Genomic DNA, 22055 nt, shown 5'->3' on the forward strand with positions numbered 1-22055 from the left:
TACCCATTAAACAGCATCACAGCTGCCCCGTGACCCTGGCCGCAGAAGGGGTTTGGGGCTGACAGTGGAACTACTGCAGCAGTGCCCAGAGGAGAGCTATGAAGGAAAGGCTGTTTTTTTAATTCTTTGGGGTTTTTTCACACAAGAGCTCCAAGAGCTGGGCTTGCAGGACTAAACAACAGCCTGCCTGCATGTGGTGGGGGGCAGGGAGGGGAGAAGAGTTGTCCCAGGAAATAGTCCTTACAGCTCTCAGGAGCATCTTGGTGCTCAGAGCATGCAGATGCTGCCAAAGGGTGCTGCAGCTCAGGGAGGCTTCTAATGTGTGTTTGGGTTGGTCAGGAGGTCCTGTATGACAGAAGCACCCCAGTGTACCAGGACATGCTCCTGCTGAGGGGACCCCATGTGTGCATGTCTGGGTGGCACATCCCAGAGCACACAGTAGCTGGGGCCAGAGACAGCGATGTGGATGTGGATGTTCATGGGCTTACCCAGCATGGGGGTGGATACACAGCAGAAAGACAACTGGCCACAGATGCAGGCTTTACCATGTCCTTCCGAAAAAAACCCAGCCCAACGAACCACTTGCTAACCCAGCAGCCATAGAGGGATGTCTGTGTGTGTTGTAACCCCCTAGGAATTTACATTGCAAGTTTGTGTAATGTTACAGTGGACAAAGTAGTGAGTGCTATAAAGCACATGCACAGGTGCAGCAGTGGGGATGTATAGGTAAACACTGACAGATTTACCTTCCGTTTGCTCTTTCATTGAAAATGTGTGAAAACAGGCACTTGCTGGGCAGAGGTGCTGGGCAAGCTGCAGCCTGAAGCAGTCTGCTCCCTCCCTTCCAGTGTCACAACTGGGTTGCAGAGTCAGGTCCCTGTGGCTGTGACCCTCCTTTTCAGAGAATCATAAATTCACAGAATGGTTTGGATTGGAAGGGACCTTTAAAGAGCATCCAGTCCAATGCCCCCTGCCATGGGCAAGGACATCCTTCACTAGGTCAGGTCGCTCAAAGCCCTGTCCAGCCTGGCCTTGAGCACTGCCAGGGATGGGGCACCCACAGCTGCTCTGGGCAGCCTGTGCCAGTGCCTCACTGCCCTCATTTTAAAGAATTTCTCCCTAATATCTAATCTAACCTACTCTCAGTTTAAAACCCTTGCCTCATGTCCTGTCATGACAGGCCCTGATAAAAAGTCTCTCTCCATCTCTCTTATAAGCTGCCTTTATATATGGAAAGGCTGCACTGATGTCCCCTGTAGCCTTCTGTTCTCCAGGGTGAACAACTCCAACTCCCTCAGCTTCCCTCTGTGGCAGAGCTTTTCCAGCCCTTGGACCATTTCTGTGGCCTCCCCTGGACCCACTCTGCCAGGTCTGTGTCTGTCTTGTGCTGAGGACCCCAGAGCTGGACGCAGTGCTCCAGGGGCGAGTCTCATGAGAGTGGAGCAGAGGGGGAGGATCCCCTCCCTCGACCTGCTGGCCATGCTGCTGGTGATGCAGCCCAGGACACACTTGGCTTTCGGAGCTGTGAGTGCACATTGCTGGCTCATGTCCCATTTGTCACCTACCAGTATCCCCAAGTCCTCCACAGGGCTGCTCTCAGCCCATTCATCCCCCAGTCTGTATTGAAACAGAAGATTGCACCAACACAGGTGCAGGACCTTGCACTTGCCCTTGTTGAACTTCATGAGGTTCATGTCGGCCCACTCCTCCAGCCTGTGCAGGTCCCTGGTGTTTCCCACCACAGTATCTGCTCCTGCTGCCCTCCTGTGCACCATGTGGTGAGGGTCTCCCTGTGCTCTTCTTTTCTGTTCCCCACCGCATCTCCAGTCTCCTGCTTCCTCTCTCCCTGCCCCAGCACCACTGTCACCCCACACAGCATCCCAGGCTGTGCCCAGCTCCGAACCAGCAGCAGAAAAAGCAGCTTTGCTGTGTCCAGCCACCCGTGTGATGATGGGCAGTGACAAGCAAGCTGGTGGGACGGGCATGACTGGCAACTGAGCCTTTCCCTAGTGCGAGACACCAGTGAGGGTCTTTCTTGGTTGATTTTCATGCAAGTAGTTTAAGAATATCAGAAACTTCCACCTGGCTGTCGGAGCTGGTTGAAACCACTCAACAGTTTCCAGAAGCTGGGGGTAATCAAATGAGTGAATGGGAAGTGTGGAGAAAACAGGCTGAAAAAGGGAAAAGGAGACAGTTGTTAGGGCAATGTCACCTGGAGAGCATGCAGCTAGTAGGACGTGGACCTCAGCTGGTGTCACTGTGGTGTAGGGAAGGCCAGGAGCCCTGGGAGTGATCACTGGCACTTCTGGGCTTCCCATCCTTAGCTTCTCATTGACAGGAGCAAGAGTAGCATCAGAAATAACTGCCACCCTGGGGAGTTTAGGAAATAATTGTTATCCTCAGATTTCCATCCCAAATGTACTCAGGGTTTGAAGCCAACATGGTATTCACTTTACCAGGTGATGTTCCATATGTTTTGCAGATGAATCAAAAGAGGTGCAAACAGTCTTTGAGCTAAAATTGCTGCTTCTTCTGACTGGTTTGCATTTGTCTGCCTGTTCAGATGCTTGAGTATTGAGTGACTCCTCCATAGCCCCTGCAGCATGCAGAGCGTGGAGCTGCTCTCAGCTGCCTTCCAGGGACTTGAGGAGGTGTGAGTGGAGCCTGAAAAATCACAGCAGCCTTTGGGAATGCCTTTGAGGTTATCACTTTGCAGGAACAGCCATAATCTAAGTGACACAATGCTCTCCTAAGACTGAGAGCCACTGCACTTTAATGTGGGCTGCAGACCCCGGAGTGAAGGAGTTGTGCTAGTGAAGGGTCTCTGCTCTGAAGGGAGGGGTTTCCACCTGCCAAAGCCTCTGGGGCTGCAGAGCTCACATCATCAGCTGGTGCCAGGTCCTGGGGAGCCTGGGAGAGAAGCTGCATTTCTGGGGAATATTTGAGGTGTTTTTTCATGCCCAGTGATGCAGGCCATGCCAGACCCCAGCCTGTGTGTGTCTTTTGCTCAGCAAACACCTCAGAGGGAACCACAGAAGCCCAGCAAGGGCCAGATGGTAACACCTGTCAGGTTTGGTGTTGCCCTGAGTCGTGAAACATGAAGGATTGAAGACCACTCAGAGGCTCATGGCTTTGAGGTGCTGGTGCATGGCCAGAGAAGAGCAACAGAGCTGGGGAAAGGTCTGTAGCACAAGAATTACACGGAGCAGCTGAGGGAACTGGGGGTGTTTAGCCTGGAGAGGAGAAGGCTCGGGGAGACCTTATCGCTCTCTACACCTACCTGAAAGGAGGCTGTAGCAAGGTGGGTGTCAGTCTCTTTTCCCAAGTAACAAATGATAGGACAAGAGGAAACGGCCTCAAATTGAGCCAGGGGAGGTTTAGGTTGGGTATTGGGAAAAATTTCTTCACAGAAAGGGTGGTCAAGCATTGAAAGAGGCTGCCCAGGGAGGTGGTGGAGTCACCATCCCTGGAGGTATTTAAAAGATGTGTAGGTGTAGCACTTAGAGACATGGTTTAGTGGTGGACTGGGCAGTTAACAGTTGGACTTGGTGATCTTAAAGGTCTTTTCCAATCTAAATGATTCTATGGTTCTGTGACTGTGGTGTCGTATCAAATGCTGCAGAGAAAATGCTGCTTTAGAACATTACAAGGCTGCTCAGAGTCTGGCTTTGCTCTCAGCATGGGCTGCAGCCCCATGGCACAAATCTGGAGTGGATTTGGGGTGCTGGGACAGGCAGGAGCTGTTTTGACACTGGGAGCAGGAGTTGTCCCCAGATAACTGCTCTCCTTTCCCCTCCTTCTGCAGAGCTGAGCCGATCCTGGGACTGGAAGCTGAAGGTTTTGTAGTGATGTGCCCTGGTCCCAACCCACCTCCTTTTCCACAGCTGGGAGACTACAGAGGTGGTCCCCTGTGCTGTGCATGCTGCCATGTGAGCACTCCTGCTTGCAGGGTTCAACCTTTATATTGTCTATTAACAGCCCAAATCTCAGCAGACTCCGCATTTGAGCTTCTTTCTAGATCACATAGCTCTCTTCAGCTGAACGTTTCCTTCCCTTATTGACCATCCTGGGCCAATAATCCCCTTATCTGCATTTGTTGCAGCCCTTGAAGTCTGAGCCATCCAGATCCTGCCAAGTGGGACAAAAGATGGAGAGTCTTTTAAGAGGGGAGATGTCCTAGCAATGGGACACGTTTCTCATTCTGGACACCCCACCCCCCCACACCCCACCCCCAATATCAGGAGTTTCAGCATCACAGTGTTATGTATAGAAATGCTATTTTAGGTAATTTAGCAGGTGCTGTGTGTATTAGTTTAATTTTTCTCTCTCCATCTGCTTCCTGTGCAGCTGAGCACATGCCATGGCTTGCTGCAGAAGTGCAGGGATCTGACAAATAGGCCCGATAACCTTTCCAAAGAATTTCTCAAAATATCCTTCCTGGTGGGTTTGAGGCATGGATGGTAGCAGGATGGGCTGGGTGAAGTAATTGCTGGTCTCAGCATCTCCATCTCATTCAGGAGGGCTAGAAGAATATCCGGGAGGGGGGATGCTGCACCTGGTCCCCCTTTTAGAGATAGCGTGCCCTTTTGTGCTACCTTTGCCTGGCAGAGCAGCAGCTCAGCTGCTGTGCTGGCTGGAATTAAGGAATGCTTTGGGAGGCTGCAAATCTTCCCCCTGCTTGCCTGCTAACATTTTCAATCCCATCTTTGCAAAGTCATGATCTTAAAGCTGAGCCTCATCCAGGCCCTCTCCAGCCCCTGTAATTGCATTACAGAAGCGGCAGGGAATGTGCGGAGCCGGGGGAGCATGGGGGAAGGGCCAGCAGCATCCTCTCTTAAGAAGCGGAGAAGGGCAGGGAACTGTGGCAGTTTTCAAGTTGGTTCCATTTTTTTGGAGGCTGGGGGAGGCAGGAGGGTGGTGGGCTGTGGGCCATGGCTGTGGGAAGCTGATGTGGGCAGTAGGACAGAGGGATGCTAACCCTGGGGCTGCATCCCCAGCCGTGGGGCTGTGTCCCCAGCACACCTTGAGCTCAGTGGAGGCTCAGCACCAGCAGGGATGGATTCATTCTCTCTTGTCACTTTGCCAGCCTGGAAACGTGCAGGCTAAGATTTTATTTCTGCTGCTATCTCAGCCTGGAGCTGTGTGTGGGAGGCAGCAGGGGGAGTGGGGAGGGCTCGGAGGAAGCTGGGAGAGAGGAAACAGCAGTGCAGGGGGGTTTAGGCAGGAGGGGCAGCCTGGGGGAACCAAGGGCTGTCTGGGAATGGAGGAATGGGCTTGAAGATACCCCCTGGCCCTGGGAACTGGGTGGGGAGGGGAGGGCAGAGTGCTGCCCCAGGCAGGCTGCTGGGGCTGGTGACTGGATGGTGGGAGCAGCAGCTGGAGCTGGGGAGCAAATGGGAGCAAAAGGGGAGGAGGCTGGGAGGAGAAACAAACCCTAGCCACATCCCCCTCCCCTGAGTGGGGAAGTTTGGGGGCAGCTGGGGACTGGGGGTGGGAGCTGTGCTGGTGGGGGGCCACTGCTATAGGATCCAGAAAGCCTCAAATGGAAGAGGAGGGAGGATGCTGAGGGTATCCCAGGAAAACCCCCAGGCCAAACACTGCCTGCAGCCCTGCCAGGCACCCCAAGAGTGCTGGGCTGTCCTCTCCAGCCCCTAGGGCTCTGACAGCACTGCTCTGGCATGAATAAACTTTTCCAGTTTGTTGTGGCACGGCTATGGCTCATGTTTCCAGCTGCAGAGTGAGGAAAACAATTTTTCAGGAATCCACCAGGCAGTTGTGCAAATAAATGTTTGCAAGGCCTTTGGCTGCCATAGTGACGATCTCCATAGCAACCCTGCAAGGAAATTAATAATTCTGAGCTCAAAGTGCAAGTTAAAAAGGGTTGTGGTGGCCGGGGGTACCAAAAAATAGTTGGTCAGCAAAGCAGCCAGGTCCACCCTGCACTGCTTGGGTGGATGCCTGTGGAAGCCCTCGGGAATGGGGCAGCCTTGCAATGCAGCTTGCTGTGGGGCTGTGCCAAGGCTGTGGGGCAGGCCTTATGTTTCAGCATTCCCTGATTTCCACGTAGCCAGGTTTAATGAAGGCGTTTGCAGATCACGCACTGGCAGTACCTGCCTCTGCTGGCACAGCCTCCATTCAGTGCTCTGTGTCTCTCATGCCCTGAGCCCTCTAAGATGCTGCATCCCTGGGTTTCTCAAATGTGGGCTTGCTTCCTTCCCTCCAGTCCTAGCTGTGCTGGAAACGTTCCCGAAAATGAAAGCCAGCTTTTTTCTGAGCTTTGAAGTGTGGAGTGGAATTGAACAGAGAGAGAGAGAGAGAGAGAAGGAAAAAAAGTATCCTATGGGGGATGGGTTTTAGAAAAAAACCCCTATTGAGTCAACGGCATTTGTATTAAAAACATCAAGTCCTTGGAGTCATTTCCATAGGAACCAGCCCTCCCGTTCTGGGCAGCCTGCCCGCAGAAGCACCCAAGGCTGTGGCAAAGTAGGGAGCAGTGCTGCAAGGGGGGCTCCAAGGTCTGCCTGCCACGGGCAGGGGCTGCAGGGAGGGCAGGCTGCTTTCTGTTGAATTGGTGATTCACAGCTCCATCCTGTAGCCGTGGAACGTGGCCAGATCTGGTCATCAGCTGTGTGCCTTTTTCCAATGTGAGAAGATATTTTTGGGCGTTTTTAAGATTACAGCACTTGTTTTTTTCTGTGCCTGTGAATTCTGGATGATTGCACTGCAAGTAATTGAGGCATTTGAATTTCCTGCTTAATGTGAGATCAATAGTGTATTTTGCAACTTCAAGGCATTTCTAAAATAGCTTTTCTGTGTGGCCTTATGAGGAGCAAGCACACAGCTTTGGGGGTGTTTATGCAGACTTTGGGTAATCTGGGTCAGTAAGTTTGCAGAAAACGACCTAGTGGCTGTCAGGTTGAACACAAGTCACCAGTCCACCCTTGCTGTGATGGAGACTGACTGGGTTTTACGGGTAAGATTGTAGCTAGCAAGTTAAGATAAGAGATGATTACCCTCAATTCAGCACCTACAGGACCGCACCTAGAGCACTGTGTCCAGTGTTGAGCTCCCTGCTGCAAAACAGACATGGCCATATGGGAACCACCAAAATGATCAGAGGTCTGGAGCCTGAGGCAGGGAAGGAGAGGCTGAGAGAGTTTCTTCAGCTTGGGGGCATAAGAGGTGGGAGAAGGGTCTCTTGCTGTCTTCAGAGGTGCACAATGAAAGGATGAGGGGCAACGGGCACATGTTGCAACAAGACCAATTTGAAGTAGATGTTAGGAAATATTTTTCACTCAGGGGTGGTCAAACACTGGAACAGGAGGCCAGAGAGGTGGAGAAATCTCATACTCAAAATGTGGCTGCTCAGGACCTGAGCATCAAGTTGGGTCTGGCTGAAAACTTGGCTCTGCTTTGAGTGGGAGGTGGGACCAGAGCCCTTCCCACCTTCCTCAGGCTGGGTACTTCATGTTCCTCTCCAACTGAATCAGTCTGTGATTTTGTGATCCCACAGGGCATTAAGGGGTTGTAGTGCTTTGGCTGTCCCCTGACACTGGAGTATAGCCATAACGCAGGGGCTAGTGAAGCCCACCACGTGAGATCACTCCCTCTCTAAGACCAGAAGGAAGGAAAGGGGTCCAACATGCTGCCTGTCTCCCCATCCTCTGGGGATGAACCCCACTCTGCTTGCTGGTGGTTCACGGTCACCTTCCCTGGGGACACACAGCTCTAAAACAAACTCAAAACAACCTGAACAAGATCCACATGTTTCTTGTACAGCCGCTCCTCTCGTGCAGTGCACCAGAGGGGTTGGACTGTGTCATTCAACACCTTCCCAGGCTGCAGGGACTAACCACTGCCCTTCTTCCCTTCCCCTTTCCAACTCAACCCTGCTCAAGTCTGGTGCTCAGTGGTGGCCAGCTCTCCTGTCTGTGCCTGCATGCAGCCATGGGGCCAAGGGCCATTGGGGTGGAGAGTGAGGACCACCTGACTGGGAGCTCTGTGAGGTTCGGGGTCCTGGTGCTACCTCCCAGGTGAATGCCCTAACCACAATGTTAGCCTTTCCTTACATGCATTCCTGCTGTCCTGGGGCACAGAGGCACGGCTTTGACAGGGGGCAGGAGGAGCTTCTGTCCAGTGCAGCCCATTGCCTGAAGGAGAGAGGTGGGAGGGGAGGAAAGAGTCTTTTGGGAGGTGGAAAATGTTATGCCAGCACTGCCTTATCAAACAGGGAGTTGAACCTAGACTTCTAATTTCAAAACAGAGTTCAGACCACTGGAATATCAAAATAAATAAAAAATTAAAATAATGGATTTGGCACTACCTTGTGCTTTTCTTTTCCCCATCCTTGGATCCCATCACTGTGCTGGTGAAGCCCCCAGAGGCAGAATCAGCGGCCGGGAGGCACCAGGGTGTTCCTGGGCAGCTTTCCTGCAGCCCTGAAAAACCTGGGAACCTGAGCTGCCAGCTGGGGTGCGCCAGCTGGTCCGGCAGGAGCTGCTGGGGTTAACTGGTGGCTGAATGGGTTGTGATTTGCAGTGGAGTTTATGTTCCTAAGTCCTTTATCTGATCTAGCCCAGGGCTCTATTCCCAGCCCTACTTGTGACATTAACAGGTCACCGAAGCCCCAGGGCTGTCCCCACCGTGTCCTCATGGCCTGGACTTGCCTGCATGCTGTTTGTTGGCACAGCACCGAGTGCAGGGCAGCAGTACCCACATCCAAGGAGGCTCAGCACAATCATCATGCAAACACTGAAAGCGATTTGCAGGGCAGGCAAGCCTCGCTTCTGGCCTTGAAACTGCCACCACACATGTGCGGAGGCGTGATATAAATAGTTTTTGGGATGCCGTGGGTTGCAGCAGACAGCAGGTATTTTAGAAGCAGTGCTGTTGGCAGTGTCATGCCAGGGCAGCCTCTGCTACATTAGTGATTGCTTGCATCCTCCACAGACAAACCAGTGTGAGGGCAGTGCCCTGTGCCTGGCTGGGGATGGGTCAGGCAGGGGAAGGGATGGATGGCTGTGTCATCTTGGCACAGGTCCTGCATGTCTTTGCACAAGTTGCTTAAGACCAGATTTTCCACAGAGTACCTGGGAGTGTCCATACATGAATCCTTACACGCCAATCTTGTGTTTCAAAGGGAGTTTGCCCATATAGACCCTTCACTGGTCCCATACCAAGCTGTGTGACTGAGCAGGGCCTGATCAGAGCTCACAGGCACTCTTACGCATCCTGTGCATCTGCAGTTTCGCTTCTTGTGTGCAGGACATTTGCGCAGGGAGGATGGTTGAAGCTGTTGTGCATTCAGGGCTTCCTTCTTTGCAGAGCTTTGATGCAGCTGGGACAGTAGCTGCCCATGCAACAAGGTTAGTGTGGCAGACAAAACCTTCAAAGACGTGCCTGTGGGTCCATCCCATTTCCGAAATGGCCGTATTGAGCCTGTCCTGTGTGTGACGGCTGCAGCGGGTGCAGCCAGCAGGGGCACTTGGGCGGCGGGGTGCTCGGCATGGTGGTGAAGGGCCCATCTGCTGCCCAGCACGCAGCACTGAATTGGTACCGGCACTGCCTGCGCTGGCATTTGCAACCTGCGGGGAGCCAAGCATTCGAGCACAGAGCTGCCGGCAGGAGACCCCAGAGCTTGTGGAGATCTTGGCTGCTTGAGCATGTCTGAGCAGGGCTCTGTGGTCTAAGCAGGGCTTTGGGGTCTGGCAGCTCCTGGGTGTAAGGGCTGGGACCACAGCGGTAGAGGAGGAGGAGGCCACTTCAGTGCCTTGCAGCCTGGTGGTTTGAACACTTGCCTGGGAAACGGGCTCAGCTCTATCCAAGGGGAAGGACTTTCAACCCCACCACCCACCTCACTTCTGGAGAGCTCCCAGCTGCAAGAGCAGGGCAGCCTTTGTCCCAGGCAAGCCAGTGCACAACCAAGGGGGCAGATCCTGGCATCCCAGCAGGTGAGCAGAGCACTTGGCTGGGGAAGGAGAGACACCCAGTTGTCTCAGTGATGTGGTCACTTAGAGTCAGAGCAGAGGAGGACCCAGGAAGCTGGTGAGATGTTTAGGTCTGTGCTGGAAGTGGGGAGGCTCTGGTGGGGCTCTGGGAGCACAGTGCTGGCCCCTCCGGAGGGGAAGTGCCACCACCAGTGAGCAGTGGCCAAGCACAGCTGGCACCTGGCAAACATGAAAGCAGGGCTTTGTTAGACTGCACACAGACTGCTGATTGTAACCTCGATCATGAAACCTCCTTGACTGAAGTGTGATAGCATCCCCAGAGGTTTCCCAGGCAGATCTCTGGGGCTCAGCCGCCCCCCCCCCGCCCCCCCCCCCAACCAGTGCCAGGGAACCAAGGCAGGTGCCCACCTCCCTTCTCTCCTCCCTCTGTTGCTCCAGCCTCCCCAAGACTGTTTGCTGCCAGCTCTGCAGAGCTGGCAGCTGCTCTTGCACTCCCGTCAGAGCAAGTTTTGTAGTATTAGGCAGCTGGCTCCATGCTAATCCCAAAGCCCACCATGCCATGGGGTTTTCTCACCCTCCATCTTACATATGAAGATGCAGAACAGAGTTGTAGCCTCAGATAGGTTGAAACGTGCATCCAGTCACATGGCCTGCAGAAGGAACAGACAACCTGGTCATACCAAGGTGTATGCGCCTCTGGGGCTTTAGGACCAGCATTTTTTGTGGTATTACATTATACTGGTGGGAAGGCATTGCATTATATTGGTGGAATTTTGAGGTGATGAGGTGCTGGCCGTCTCTGAAGTCAGCAAGAGTTAGGTAGGTGTTGCTGGAAGTACCACTGAGCTCCCAAGTGCTTTTGGTATTAGTGGTTATTCTTCAATAGATCCCTGGTGAGGGATGGAGACCTCTGAAAGTGTCTTGGCTCTTGACTGCTATTTAATAGAAGGATTTAAAGCCTTCAAACTCCTCTTCGCCAGCGGGTGAGCCCACAGCCTTGGCTTCTCCTGTGCTTTGACAAGCCCACTCCTCCCGAGCAAGCTGCAGTAACTTGCTGTTTCTTTTCTTTTCCCATAGCTCCCAGAATGGAGAGGAAGGCGGAGCCTGGCCAAACAACCAGTTTGACACGGAGATGCTCCAAGCCATGATCCTGGCTTCAGCAAACGGTTGGTCTTCATTGCATGTGGGAAAACCATGGCACTTGCTCTCACATGGACATCTCAGATGCATGCTGTTAGATAAGATGCTGGTGGGATTGATGTGTCTGGGTTAACTGAGGTGGCTTCAAAAGTCCTTCTTCAATAGACGCTGGTGGAAAAGCACTGCTGTCTGTATTACTGTGTAGAGGAGAGAGATCAGCAAGGGTTCAGGCAGAGGAGATACCAGATAGCCATCAGTATCGGGCATGCTGTAGGCCGGGGCACCTCTTCCACCCACACTATATTATCTATGTACTGGAAAGAACATTATCCAGCTTGTGATGCAGTTATGTTATATGAAAGAGCCAGTTTTGAGATGATGTTTTATAAAGTACTTTGTTCCAGAAGGTCACAGTAAATGAAATGTCTGCTGTATTGCGAGTTGCTGTAAGGGGAAGAGTTAGGAAGCGTAGATTTGCCTGTGGCTAGAGCCTGGGCCAGGAATACGGTAAATGCCCGACTCTGTATCCCCAACAACCCTTGTGTCCAGAGGTGCAGGCACGTGCCCCCTGCTCACACCGTATTCCTCTGCCAGGCCGTGGGCTCACCGAGCCTCATCCCACAGGCTGCTGCTGGCTCTTTGCAGCTGTAGTCACGGGAGTTTGGGTTGAGGTTATTTTGGATTAGTTTGTTCTGGTTTATGGCTGTGCCATGTGGAAGCAGTGGGCAGGGAGGGGTGTTCCCATGCACCCACAGTCTCCATGGCTTTATATAAAAGTACAATTATCACTCTGAGCAGCACTACAGCTGGAGAGGCTGGTTTTTCATATAGCCTTTATTTATAAATACCTCCAAGTCTTTTCTTCCTTGTGTTAAAAATAGAAGCAACAGCACAGCTATAAAACCTTGTGCAAAATGCTTAGGATGTTTCCTTTGAGCTGTTGAGAGAGAAGGAATCTGAAGGGGGGAGGGGTGGCTCTGATGTTGCTTTCTTGGAAAGCTGCTGCAGCTGAACTTCGCTGCTCTGCGGACACGGGGCAGCCTGGAGACACAGCTTCCATGGCCAGGGAAGGGGACGAAGGTCTTAGGCAAGCAAGTTGTTTACACTCAAGGGAAAGAAACAATGTGAAAATGTGTCTCTGCTCTGAAAAACGGCCATGGAAAAACAGCCTCCGGGGCTGCATGTGGTTATCATCACCCAGGGCCTCCAGATCCTGTTTCCTCGCTCACAACTAAAGCTGTTTTTCTGACTGCTGCTCCAGCGGTCCCCAGCTCCGAGAGCCGAGTGAGTCACTTCCAGGATCCACGTAGTCCCGGGCCCTGTTGCAGCAGACCTCCCCCCGATCCACAAGTCCCAAAGTGTTCTAAACTCTTCCACGGCTTCAGTCCACCCAGGGAGTTAATTTCAATCAGATCCCTCCCCTAGATAAGGGCTTCCCCGGGGGCAGCCCGAGGGAGAGCGTAGCCCTCAGTACTCCATCCTTTTCTTACCCATGCCCGTCATTGATGGGATGGATGGAGAGCACAAGCTTTTTCCACCAGCGCTGTGTTTTCATGCCTCCTCTGGTCTCTATACCCCTTTTCTGCTCTCGCTTATTAAGCTAATAGTGGTGATTGGAGCAGGCTTTGATTAGGGGCAGTGCTAATTGCCCACTCACTAAGCTTTTTGCTGCCTATCCTTGGGTAATTGTTCCTGGCTATTTAAATGATCATTATCTCTTACTATCACCTGCTGAGCTCTGTTTGAACTCCGGGCTGGCAGGTGGGACAGTGACAGGTGATGCCACTGTGTGCTCTTTGCTCACCCACTCCTCTGAATGCAAGCTGCCCCTGCACAGAGCTGTAGATGCTGAGTTGCACTGCACCACGTCAAGCCCACGCACCAAACAGAGACCACCCACCAGGCAGAAACTCCTCTGCTGCTGCTCTGCTCGATGAGCTGGGGATCCCCCAGAAGTGGCTGGCAATGCCCTGCATGCATCCTTACCCTGTGCCAGAGGTTACCCTTCACTTCAGCAAGAGGCACAGCTGGCCCTGACACAACAATCCTGCGCAGTCCAATTGCTCTGAGGATTAAATCACTTGCTTAATGGTTAAATCAGCCTCCCAAGCCATTGTGCCTGGGGGGCTGGTTCCCCCACAGGGCTGCGACCCTGCTGTAGGGCTTCTGTCTCCCTTCCCAGGCTCCCTTCCTATGGCTCTTCCTCCATTGCAGCTAGGAACAACATGGAAAGCTGGTGTTATGAGCCATCTGAAGGGACAGAGTCAGCTGCTAAGATGGACGAAGGGACACAGATGCTTCAGGACACCAGACACTAAAGGGCAGACAGACATCCTATCCTTAAAATACTCTGGCTTCCAGCAGGAATTTATAGGGGTGCCATGAGATGGTGGGAAAGCAGACGGAAAGGCAGTCCAAGGAGGTCTTTCTCCCCGGCTCTGCTGCGTGCAGGCAGGGGCAGATGTGCTATATTGGGCTGTCCTGAAAGACCCACCAACAGCTGCAGCATCATGTGCTCCAGGGCTTCCTCTGACCAGCCTCTCCTCCCCTCTGCCCAGAAGGGCAATGGAGCTGCTATCTGGTTATTTTTGCCAAAACTCAAATTCTTGTTTTCCTCCTCAGGATGGTTTGGAATAATGGCTGGCTGCTGGTAAAGGCTTAGTGTGACCTTTCCAGCAACAAGAGCTGAAATGCCCTGCTTGGCAAGAGCAGCTCAGTGCCCATTTATAAACCTCTATTGTCCCTGTTCTCTCTTCTTTTCAGCCTTAATGTCAATGTTACCTAGAAACAGCCCTTTACTCTTACCCGGGACCAACTGGCAGGCTGGGAACTTCGCGGGCGGCTTTTTCTCCCCCATGAAATCTGTACTGTGACTGCAAACTAGTTCATGGGGACCAGTTGTCCTGGATGGTGCTGGCAGCCTACAGCCCCCTCACTGCTCAGAGCCTTGGTGCATCTGGGCTGGTCCGGGGGGAAGCAGGACAGTAGCACCCAGGGGAGAGAAGAAGGTTCCCAAGCCGACCAGGACCCCAAATGGGCTATCTTCAGCTGTGAGAGCCCAGGGGAAAAAAATTCTCTCCTGCTTCCAGAGGCTGTAGTCCCCCTGTGAGCCAGTCCCTCGCTGCAGCCTGGCCTGACAGCACATCTCCAGCCATCCTGCCCACATTTGTTACACCCTGATGGTGTAGGGTTCAGTTGGTTGTTAATGAAAAAAGCTGCTGATCAGGCAAGCAAGGATTAGTGATAAATACCACTCACTGTATATGCACATCTCCTCCAGCCCTCCTCCAGCCCAAGGTTCCCAAAGCCTTGCCAGGTCTGGGACCCATTTAATGGGGACTGTAGAAAAAATCTGCCGGTGAATGCTTCCACAGCAGAAAGCAAAATGGCATTTCCCCACACTGGTTTGCTGTGTTTGTACACCATCCTGCATGTCCCCCAGCTTCGGTGTACAATATCATGCCTGTTTTTGGACTCACTGTGTTTTCCTTTGCCTGCTCCAGCAGAGCAGCTGTAACTTTTCAAACTGCAGTTGCTTCATACTTCTGACCTCTGCGAGGGGATGTGTACACAGCAGTCCTCCAGGGGGCTGGTGGGATGTGGCCCAGCTTTTTGTCCAGCTTTCTGGCTGGCTTAGCCACCTCCATCTGTTTAGGGAGAAGCAAAGGTAACACAGAGGCATTCACAGGTCTGGTCTGGAGAGAGGAGAAACACAAGGGGACCAGCCCACAATCTCTACTCGTTGTTTTTCTGTCTGTCTGCTTGTAAAAGCTGGGAGTAGCTGCCCTGGATGCTGCCCTGGGCCCTCCAGGTGCCCTTGATGGGTCTCTCCAGCCTCCTAGGAGAGCACGTCCACAGCCACGTGCATGAAGCAGTTAAAAGGCTGAGACGGGACCCACAGTATCCAAGGCAGAGGCAGGGGTTTAGCAAATCATTTCTGAGCAGGGCTGTGGAAGGATCCCACTGGAGCAGGTTGTGTAGCAGCTCATGGCAACAGCATCGCTCGTGCTATGCCATCCCCCCATGCTCATTTCTCCCCCTGTCTCCATGCGTCCCCCTTTCCTCCATCTGGTCTTTACAATCCAGCAGTTCCACGACATCCCGGGGGGGCCCTGCGCCCTTCCCCGCCCCTGCGCTTGCTGTCTCCATGCTGGGGCTTTGCAGAGTGACAGGAATGAATTTGCCTTCCCCGCCCCCAGTTCCCAGATCTGAACCATCAGATGTGCTTCAGCAACGATTTGCTTTGTGCTTGGCTTCCTAGAGCCATTTTGCAGTACTGCACAGGAGGAATTTTCTTTCTCATCTCATGTGCTCAGCTCCCTGAATAAACCTGGCTGGAGAAATACTGTAGGCAGGGTTTTAAATGCAGCGGAAGAAAAATATTGGATTTCCCTTAATGCATTTTTAATGGTTATGGCTGTACAAAATATTTATAATGGGCTGCTTTCGCGGGGGGTGGTGGTGGGGGCGGGGGGGGAGGTTCTGTGGAGACAGAAGCTGGGAGGGGGGCAGAGCAGACAGTATCAGGCAGGCAGGGAGGGACAGGCAGCCCCATTGCTGCCAAGGGCAGAGGAGAGGTTGCCCTACCCCGGCCAGCCTCCAGCCCCAGTCCCAAACCTTTAGCAAGAATTTGACATGAAGACAAGGGATTTTGGTGCTGGCTGTGCCCTGCTCCCCAGCATATAGGTTGCAGCTGTCCTGTGGAGAATTAGCATTTAAGGGTAATGAGGGGTGGGGGTGAAGGTTGGTGGCACCGAGGTCTGTGTTTGACACCCAGTGAGAGCCTTTTGGGGCTGCTGGGGCTTGGGGGGGGGGCTCTGGCCAGCATTAACAACCTGCCCTTCTCTTTGCCCCCCCCCTCTGGCATCCCCCACAGAAGCTGCTGACGGCAACTCGACCCTGGGTGGCGGGACGGGCACCATGGGGCTGAGCGCCCGCTATGGTCCCCAGTTCACCCTGCAGCACGTCCCCGATTACCGGCAGAATGTCTACATCCCCGGCAGCACTGCCACTCTCACCAACGCTGCTGGCAAGCGTGATGCCAAAAGCGCTGCCTCCTCAGGAGGCAACAAGAAGAAATCTGGGAAGAAGGAGAAGAAGTAGAGAAGAAGAAGGAGACCTTAGAGCTACAGGGCAGCCGGCTCCAGCACTCCCTCAAACCACAGCCCAGGCCGGAGGACGAATGTGAACTTTTTTTGTGATTCAAGAAGTAGGAAACGCTGCGAATGTATCTCATCATCATCAGAGCTAGGAGCAGCGTCTTGCTGCTGTTAGATCTCATGATGAAAACCAATCCAGAAGCTAAACCGAATGCAAACAAGTGCCCTGTGAATACTTGCTAATATTTTATACAACCCCTCGGGAATTAGAATATGCAAGGGTGGAAGGCCTTCTGCCACGTCTGTGGATCCAGTTTGCTCCCAGATAGTCTGAGAAAGGCACAAGGATTGTGCACGGCTTTGCCCAGTGTAAATAATTTTAACGTGGATCTTTTAATTTATAGACAGACCTTCAATCATTTATTGGAAAGGAAAAGGAAGTTCCTAGGTTAGAGCCCATGCTCCAGATCTTTGCTCTTAAACTTTCCATTAGTAAAATTCACCCCCAGTTAATGTTAGCGATGGATTTGTTGCTGAGAAGTTGTAGGGAGTGCTTCAGTTCCTGCTTACCTGTTACCTGAAAAAAAAAAAAAAAGTGTTATGTTGCATGAGTCAAAGGGAATATGGCAAAGCTGCATCCTAATTTTTTTTTTCTTTCAAATGTGTAACTACCGATGGCCTGATATATGAGACAAAAAAAACCATCTGATGTCTGAGAGGTAAGGAATTCAATGAGGAGCATGCCAAGGTGTGCGACAGCTGCCCCAGTGGTTCTAGGGGTCTCCGAAGAGCAGACACATCTCATCCCTTCTTTGCAGTAAATATTTATATGTACAGTCAATGTTCTTCTGGAATTAAAGCTAAGAGAATCTTGCTCCCCTGCTGCCAGGCAACCATCTAGCCAAGTCCCCGCCAAGGGGACCAGGGGACAATACTTCACGTTTCTGCACACTGTGTCTGCATGCACGTCTTTCACCTCACACCTGCACTAGCGCAGTTAGGACCCAGAGCAGTCCTCGCATGCCCATGCAGCGTGGTGTGAATGCGCTGGCAGCTGCCCAAGCCTCTGTGCTGGGGCTGCCTTGGGTGGGGGGTGGGGTGGGTGGGGATTAGTCAAGCAGGATGGGGAAACTCATTACTTCTTATTTGGGGTGTAGACCCCCAAATAAAGGGGTTATTTGGGGTGTAGACTCCAAATAAGGGGGTTATTTGGGGTCTTACCCAAAGAGGTGAGATCCACGGAGCTGCCCATGTGTGGCTTTGGTGCAGAATTGGTGATTGAGTAAGTGATGTTTGGTTTGATTGTGTCTGGGGACCAGACCTGGAGAAGGGATTCAAGAGCTGGGGGGTGTGTGGGTGGGTGCGCGGGGTGATGCTGCAAAGCCTGGGAGCTGGGGAACAAGGAGGGGGTGTCACATGGGACCACACTGGGCCAGCCTGGAAGAGGTGATGCTCCTGCTGGCTTTGGGCTGTCCGCGCGGATGGAATTGAAGGATGAGGAATAGTTTTTCCACACACCCACCACCCTTGCACCAGGCTGGCTTCCCAACCAAAACAGGTCTGAGCCCCATCGAGGAGTCGGAGTTGGAGCTGTGTGTAGCCAGAACGAGGAGAGGGGCTGTGGGGTGGCCAGGAAGGGGCCATGCAGGATTTCCCAGGGGATGTGTGTTGTTTTTTCCTTTTTTAATCACTAACACATAACTCACCCGAGCAGATCCAGCCCTCTCAGCTAGGCCCCAGCATGGCAGCAGTCACCCCATCACTGCCCCCTCCCCAAACCCTGGGCAGCAGGAGCATCTGCCGTGTTTCATCTGGATCCAGCCACCTCTGGCGCTGGCTGCACTGGGAGCGGTTCCCACCCTGTCCCCCGCAGCTGCCACCTGCCCCCCTCTAGAAATGCTGTAGCTGAATCATAGTCTTTATATTTCTTTTTAATCTGCAATCTGAGGTAGCGTAGTGAGTGTCGTGTACTTAGTGGCGTGTTATTTTTAATCTTGGTAACTAACTTGTGGACACCAGTATTTTCAATTTTCTCTGTATCTTCTTTCCATGTGGTCTGTGCTCCAAGTGTACGTGAAATGAAACACGTTTGCCCTTTCAATGTGTCTAATATTGAATTATACTTATATATTATATATATGCTTATATCCTTCTTATACCCATATAGACCAATGTCGATGTGTTACACGCAAGTTTTATACTCTAATATTTATATTGCTTTTTTTCTTTGGGAAAAAATAATAAAATGGTTTCTTCTGAATAAATGGTATTTATTCCAATGGGAAGAGGAAGGCACGGATGGGGCCTGCCCATCCTGGTGCTGCTGCTGTGCTGAGGCTGGTGGCAGGGGGGTGGTTCAGCCCCAGCCTAGCTGCAGCAGTGGGGATGCTCTTGGGGTACCCCCATCCTTGGGTCCCCCAGGCCTTTGGGCAGAGGGTGCAGTGGCTGTGGGTGGCACCAGTGGGCTCCCAGCTGCATTTCTGGGGAAGGGCAGGGCAGACCCTTGTACACCCCACCGAGGGGACTGTGGTGGCCACGGCTACATCCCCTTCCCCAGTCCTGGGGGACTGAATTGCCCTTCCCCATCACCGGCAGGGATCCAGTCACCCTTCCCCATTACCAGCCGCGATCCACTCTCCCTTCTCCAACCCTGAGGTGATTCGCCTTTTGTGGTGCCTGGGCTCCCTTTTCGGTGCTGGGGGAGGAGCAGATAGGGAGATGTGTCAGATACTGTGCCCGGGGACCCCAGCCAGGACAAGCCCCGACCCCTCCCTGCGGCGGGGGACCAGGACAGGCTGGGGAGAAACATCCCGTGGCTCGGAGTGTCGCAACTGCAGAGGGAAAATGAGCTGCTGCTGCTGCCCAGATGTGAGGGGGGGTGGGGTGGAGGAAGTGGGGGCAGGGCAGCCCTGGGAGACAGACAGACACACAGCCCGGGGGGGACGAGGTGATGTGCTGAGAAAGCCCTTCCCGCAGCCCATGGCACCACGCTCCCCACCAGCCCCTTGCCGTGACAGCCCCCTGGGATTTTTCCTCCCGATACAGCCGGCTCCTCTCCCAGCCTCACACTCCCGAGTGGGAGCGAGAGGTGTTTCACCATCCTGTCCCTTCCTGCTCCATAAATCCACTTCCTGACACTTTGATTTATTCTATTACTTTTTTTAACAGCTTAAGCCCAGCGTGCAAAGATGGAATAAAAATTGCCTTTTGCTGGCTGAAACCTTGTGACTGCGGGGGGGTGACGGGTGACTGCGGGGGGTGTGGGGGGGGGGGGGGGGAGTGGGGGAGGATGCCTGCCCTTTGCCGGCCCTGCGGGGGGCTCGGGGGCTGCCAAGAGCTCATCCATCGTGATAAGGAGCAGGGCCAGCCCTCAGCCAGTGTCGGGGCTGCAGGAGACCAGGCAAAAGAGGATGTGGTGGGGTTTCGCCCTTTGCGCAGCCTGTGTGACCTGGCGGTGGCCTCGGCAATGCAATGGCATGAGCTGTTTGGAGCCTGCTCGGTCGGTCTGTCCTCCCCCGGGGCAGAGCCCTTGCCCCAGCCGGGCTGGGGGCTGGGGGCTGGAAGAGCTCGGCCCCGTGGAGCTCACAGTAGCTGTGGCCAAGGCCTGAAGTCATGGAGCTGAGGAGAGCAGGGAGGGGGAGGCAGGGGAAGGAAAGGGATGCCAGGCGGGATGAAGGCAAACTGGGCAGACAGGGGGGATGCTGTGGGCACCACTGTCGTGCCACAGTGTGGCTGGCCCAGCATGGGGAGGGGTATTTTTGGCACCCTCTCCCCATGAACGGGCAGCAATGCTAAGCCAAACCACCCAGGGCTTTGCTGGGGGGGCTGGGAGCAGGAATGGGACTGGGGACGGCCGTGTTGGGGCATGTCCTCCTTGCAGGGGACAAAGACATGGGTGGCATGGTGCCAGGCACATCCTGCTGGCCAAGGTTTGGAAGCCACTGCTGGTTTCAGGCTGGGAAACAGAAACTCATCCTGGGGACTTCCCCTCCTCTCCCACAGGGCTCACAACACATGGGGGTTTGGCGGAGCCTTCCTGGGTGAACCCCAAGCAACACAGCCCTGCTGACACAGGGAAGGGAAAGCAGTTGGTAAAGCCATGCCACGGAAGAGGGAAAGGGCCCCCCTGTGCCACCCTGGCGTCACAGGGCTTTGGGGAGCAGTGCCCACTGCTCACCCCAGTGGCAGCTGTGTGACAGGTCCCCAGGGTGTGGAGAGGTGCCAGGGCTGGTGGGGTGGAGTTCCTGCCATCCTCCCCCTCGCCTCTGGACAGGGCACAGCCAGGGGTGTCCCTGCGAGCTGCAATGGGGCAACAATAGGGCTTGGACCCCCCTCCCCAGAGATAAATAGAGAAGGAGGGTCCTTGCACTGCAGAAGGAGATGGGACAGGTGCCAGGGTGGGAAGGAGGGCTGCCAGACAGGAGGAGGTGAAGAGAAAGAGGCAGACAAAGCTGCTTTGTGTAGGGCAGCATCCGGAGGGCGGGGAAAAGGTGACCATGGGGAAGGGGCCTGTGGGTGCCAGATGGGGAAAGAGGCTGGGTTGGCTCCCTCTGATCCCATGGTTCCCAAAGCAGAATGCATGATAGTCCACCGGGGTGCAGGAAGAAAATACTTTTTGTACTGTTAATAAATAAAATACCCCGGGACTACCACCCCCCCTTTTAAAATAGTGGGGTTTTAATCTCTACCCTATTATTTTTAAATTTCTGTTTTAGTTTGTGGTTTACAGTGTACATATTAGCCCAGCAGTACATGCAGGTTATTTATACACCAATAAATGTAGCGGGGTGTGTGTGTGTGTGTGTGCAATCAAAAAATCTGGAGCCCACTGCTCTACGTGATGCTGGTGGGTGCCTCATGTTGTCAGAAACCAGCTATCCTCCCCCACCGCTGCAGCACCCCAGGGCGATGCAGCACTTCTCCCTGCTGAAGCTCATGAGGTCTCTGCTGACCCCTGCAGAGCTTTGGGATGTGCCCACCCCCTAAGTATCAGCCCCATGGCTTCTCTGAGGCCACCCCAGCCTGGCTTTCCTGCATCCCCCTGGTCTCTCTGGTTGGGCCAAGTGCCAATTTTAGACAATTATTTTATCCTGCCTCTTTTTTTCCCATTTTCACAGGACAATAATACAGGCCTCCCACTCCCCAGTTAGCAACTTGTCATTGATGAGCTTATAAAAGTATGCTAAAAAAAAACCCCAAACCAAAACCCCTGAAATTTGACACAAACTAGGGCAATAATCAGGTCTCTGCCCTCATTTTTAAATTATCCCAGCAGTCCCCTGTGTGTCCATGCCTGTGGGGACCAGCTCCTGAAAGCTCCATGGAGTCAGTGCTGGTGGCTGGCCCCATCCCACACCTGCTGCAGCAACAGGGACACCTTGAAGAGGAAAAGGGGCTGGGTAAGAGGCAGAGACATTTTGACACACAGAACTGGTTGATGGCCATGTCCTCCCAAGACCATGCCCATGGGGGGGATGGGGAAGGCAGGGAGGAGGACTGAGGAGGGGGAGGAGGTACTGGTGGCAGCTTGCTGTAGCAGGAGAGGCTGGAGCAGCTCCAGGGGATACACAGGACCCCCTTGGTGATGTCCCACCACCATCCTTCTAAACCATGGCAGCAGGGAGTGGAGCAGAGGCTGCTCCCTAGCACAGGCAGAAGGTAAAGGCAGTGCTGCCTAGGGCAGGGGGGATGGAGCTGACCACAGAGGGATTCAGATGCCCATGGGGTACCTACCATGAGATGCCAGCAGGACTCTAAACTGCTGCAACACGCACTTGGCCCCAGGATGAGGAACACAGCCAGGGCTTGGCTGTCCATGCACAAGGGATGCAGGCTTTCACCCTTGGCTCCAGCCCCATGCACAGATCCA

The 22055-nt window shown here is 53.5% G+C and overlaps 1 protein-coding gene across 9 annotated transcripts in view; it reads left to right on the forward strand.

The window, feature by feature from the left end:
* The window catches only part of LOC130153420 (protocadherin gamma-C5-like), a 55395-nt gene extending 36945 nt beyond the window's left edge, over positions 1-18450 (forward strand). For 8 of the 9 annotated variants that reach the window (XM_056348140.1, XM_056348143.1, XM_056348144.1 and 5 more), the window contains exons 3-4: positions 11025-11113; positions 15964-18450. In XM_056348140.1, coding sequence (XP_056204115.1) covers positions 11025-11113; positions 15964-16190 — 316 coding nt within the window. In that variant the 3' untranslated portion in view covers positions 16191-18450. The remainder of the gene's footprint in view (positions 1-11024; positions 11114-15963) is intronic. The other variant, XM_056348138.1, reaches the window with a different exon arrangement.
* The last annotated feature ends 3605 nt before the right edge of the window (positions 18451-22055 follow it).

The sequence above is a fragment of the Falco biarmicus genome, chromosome 8, assembly GCF_023638135.1.
Source record: "Falco biarmicus isolate bFalBia1 chromosome 8, bFalBia1.pri, whole genome shotgun sequence".
Classification (NCBI taxonomy): domain Eukaryota; kingdom Metazoa; phylum Chordata; class Aves; order Falconiformes; family Falconidae; genus Falco; species Falco biarmicus.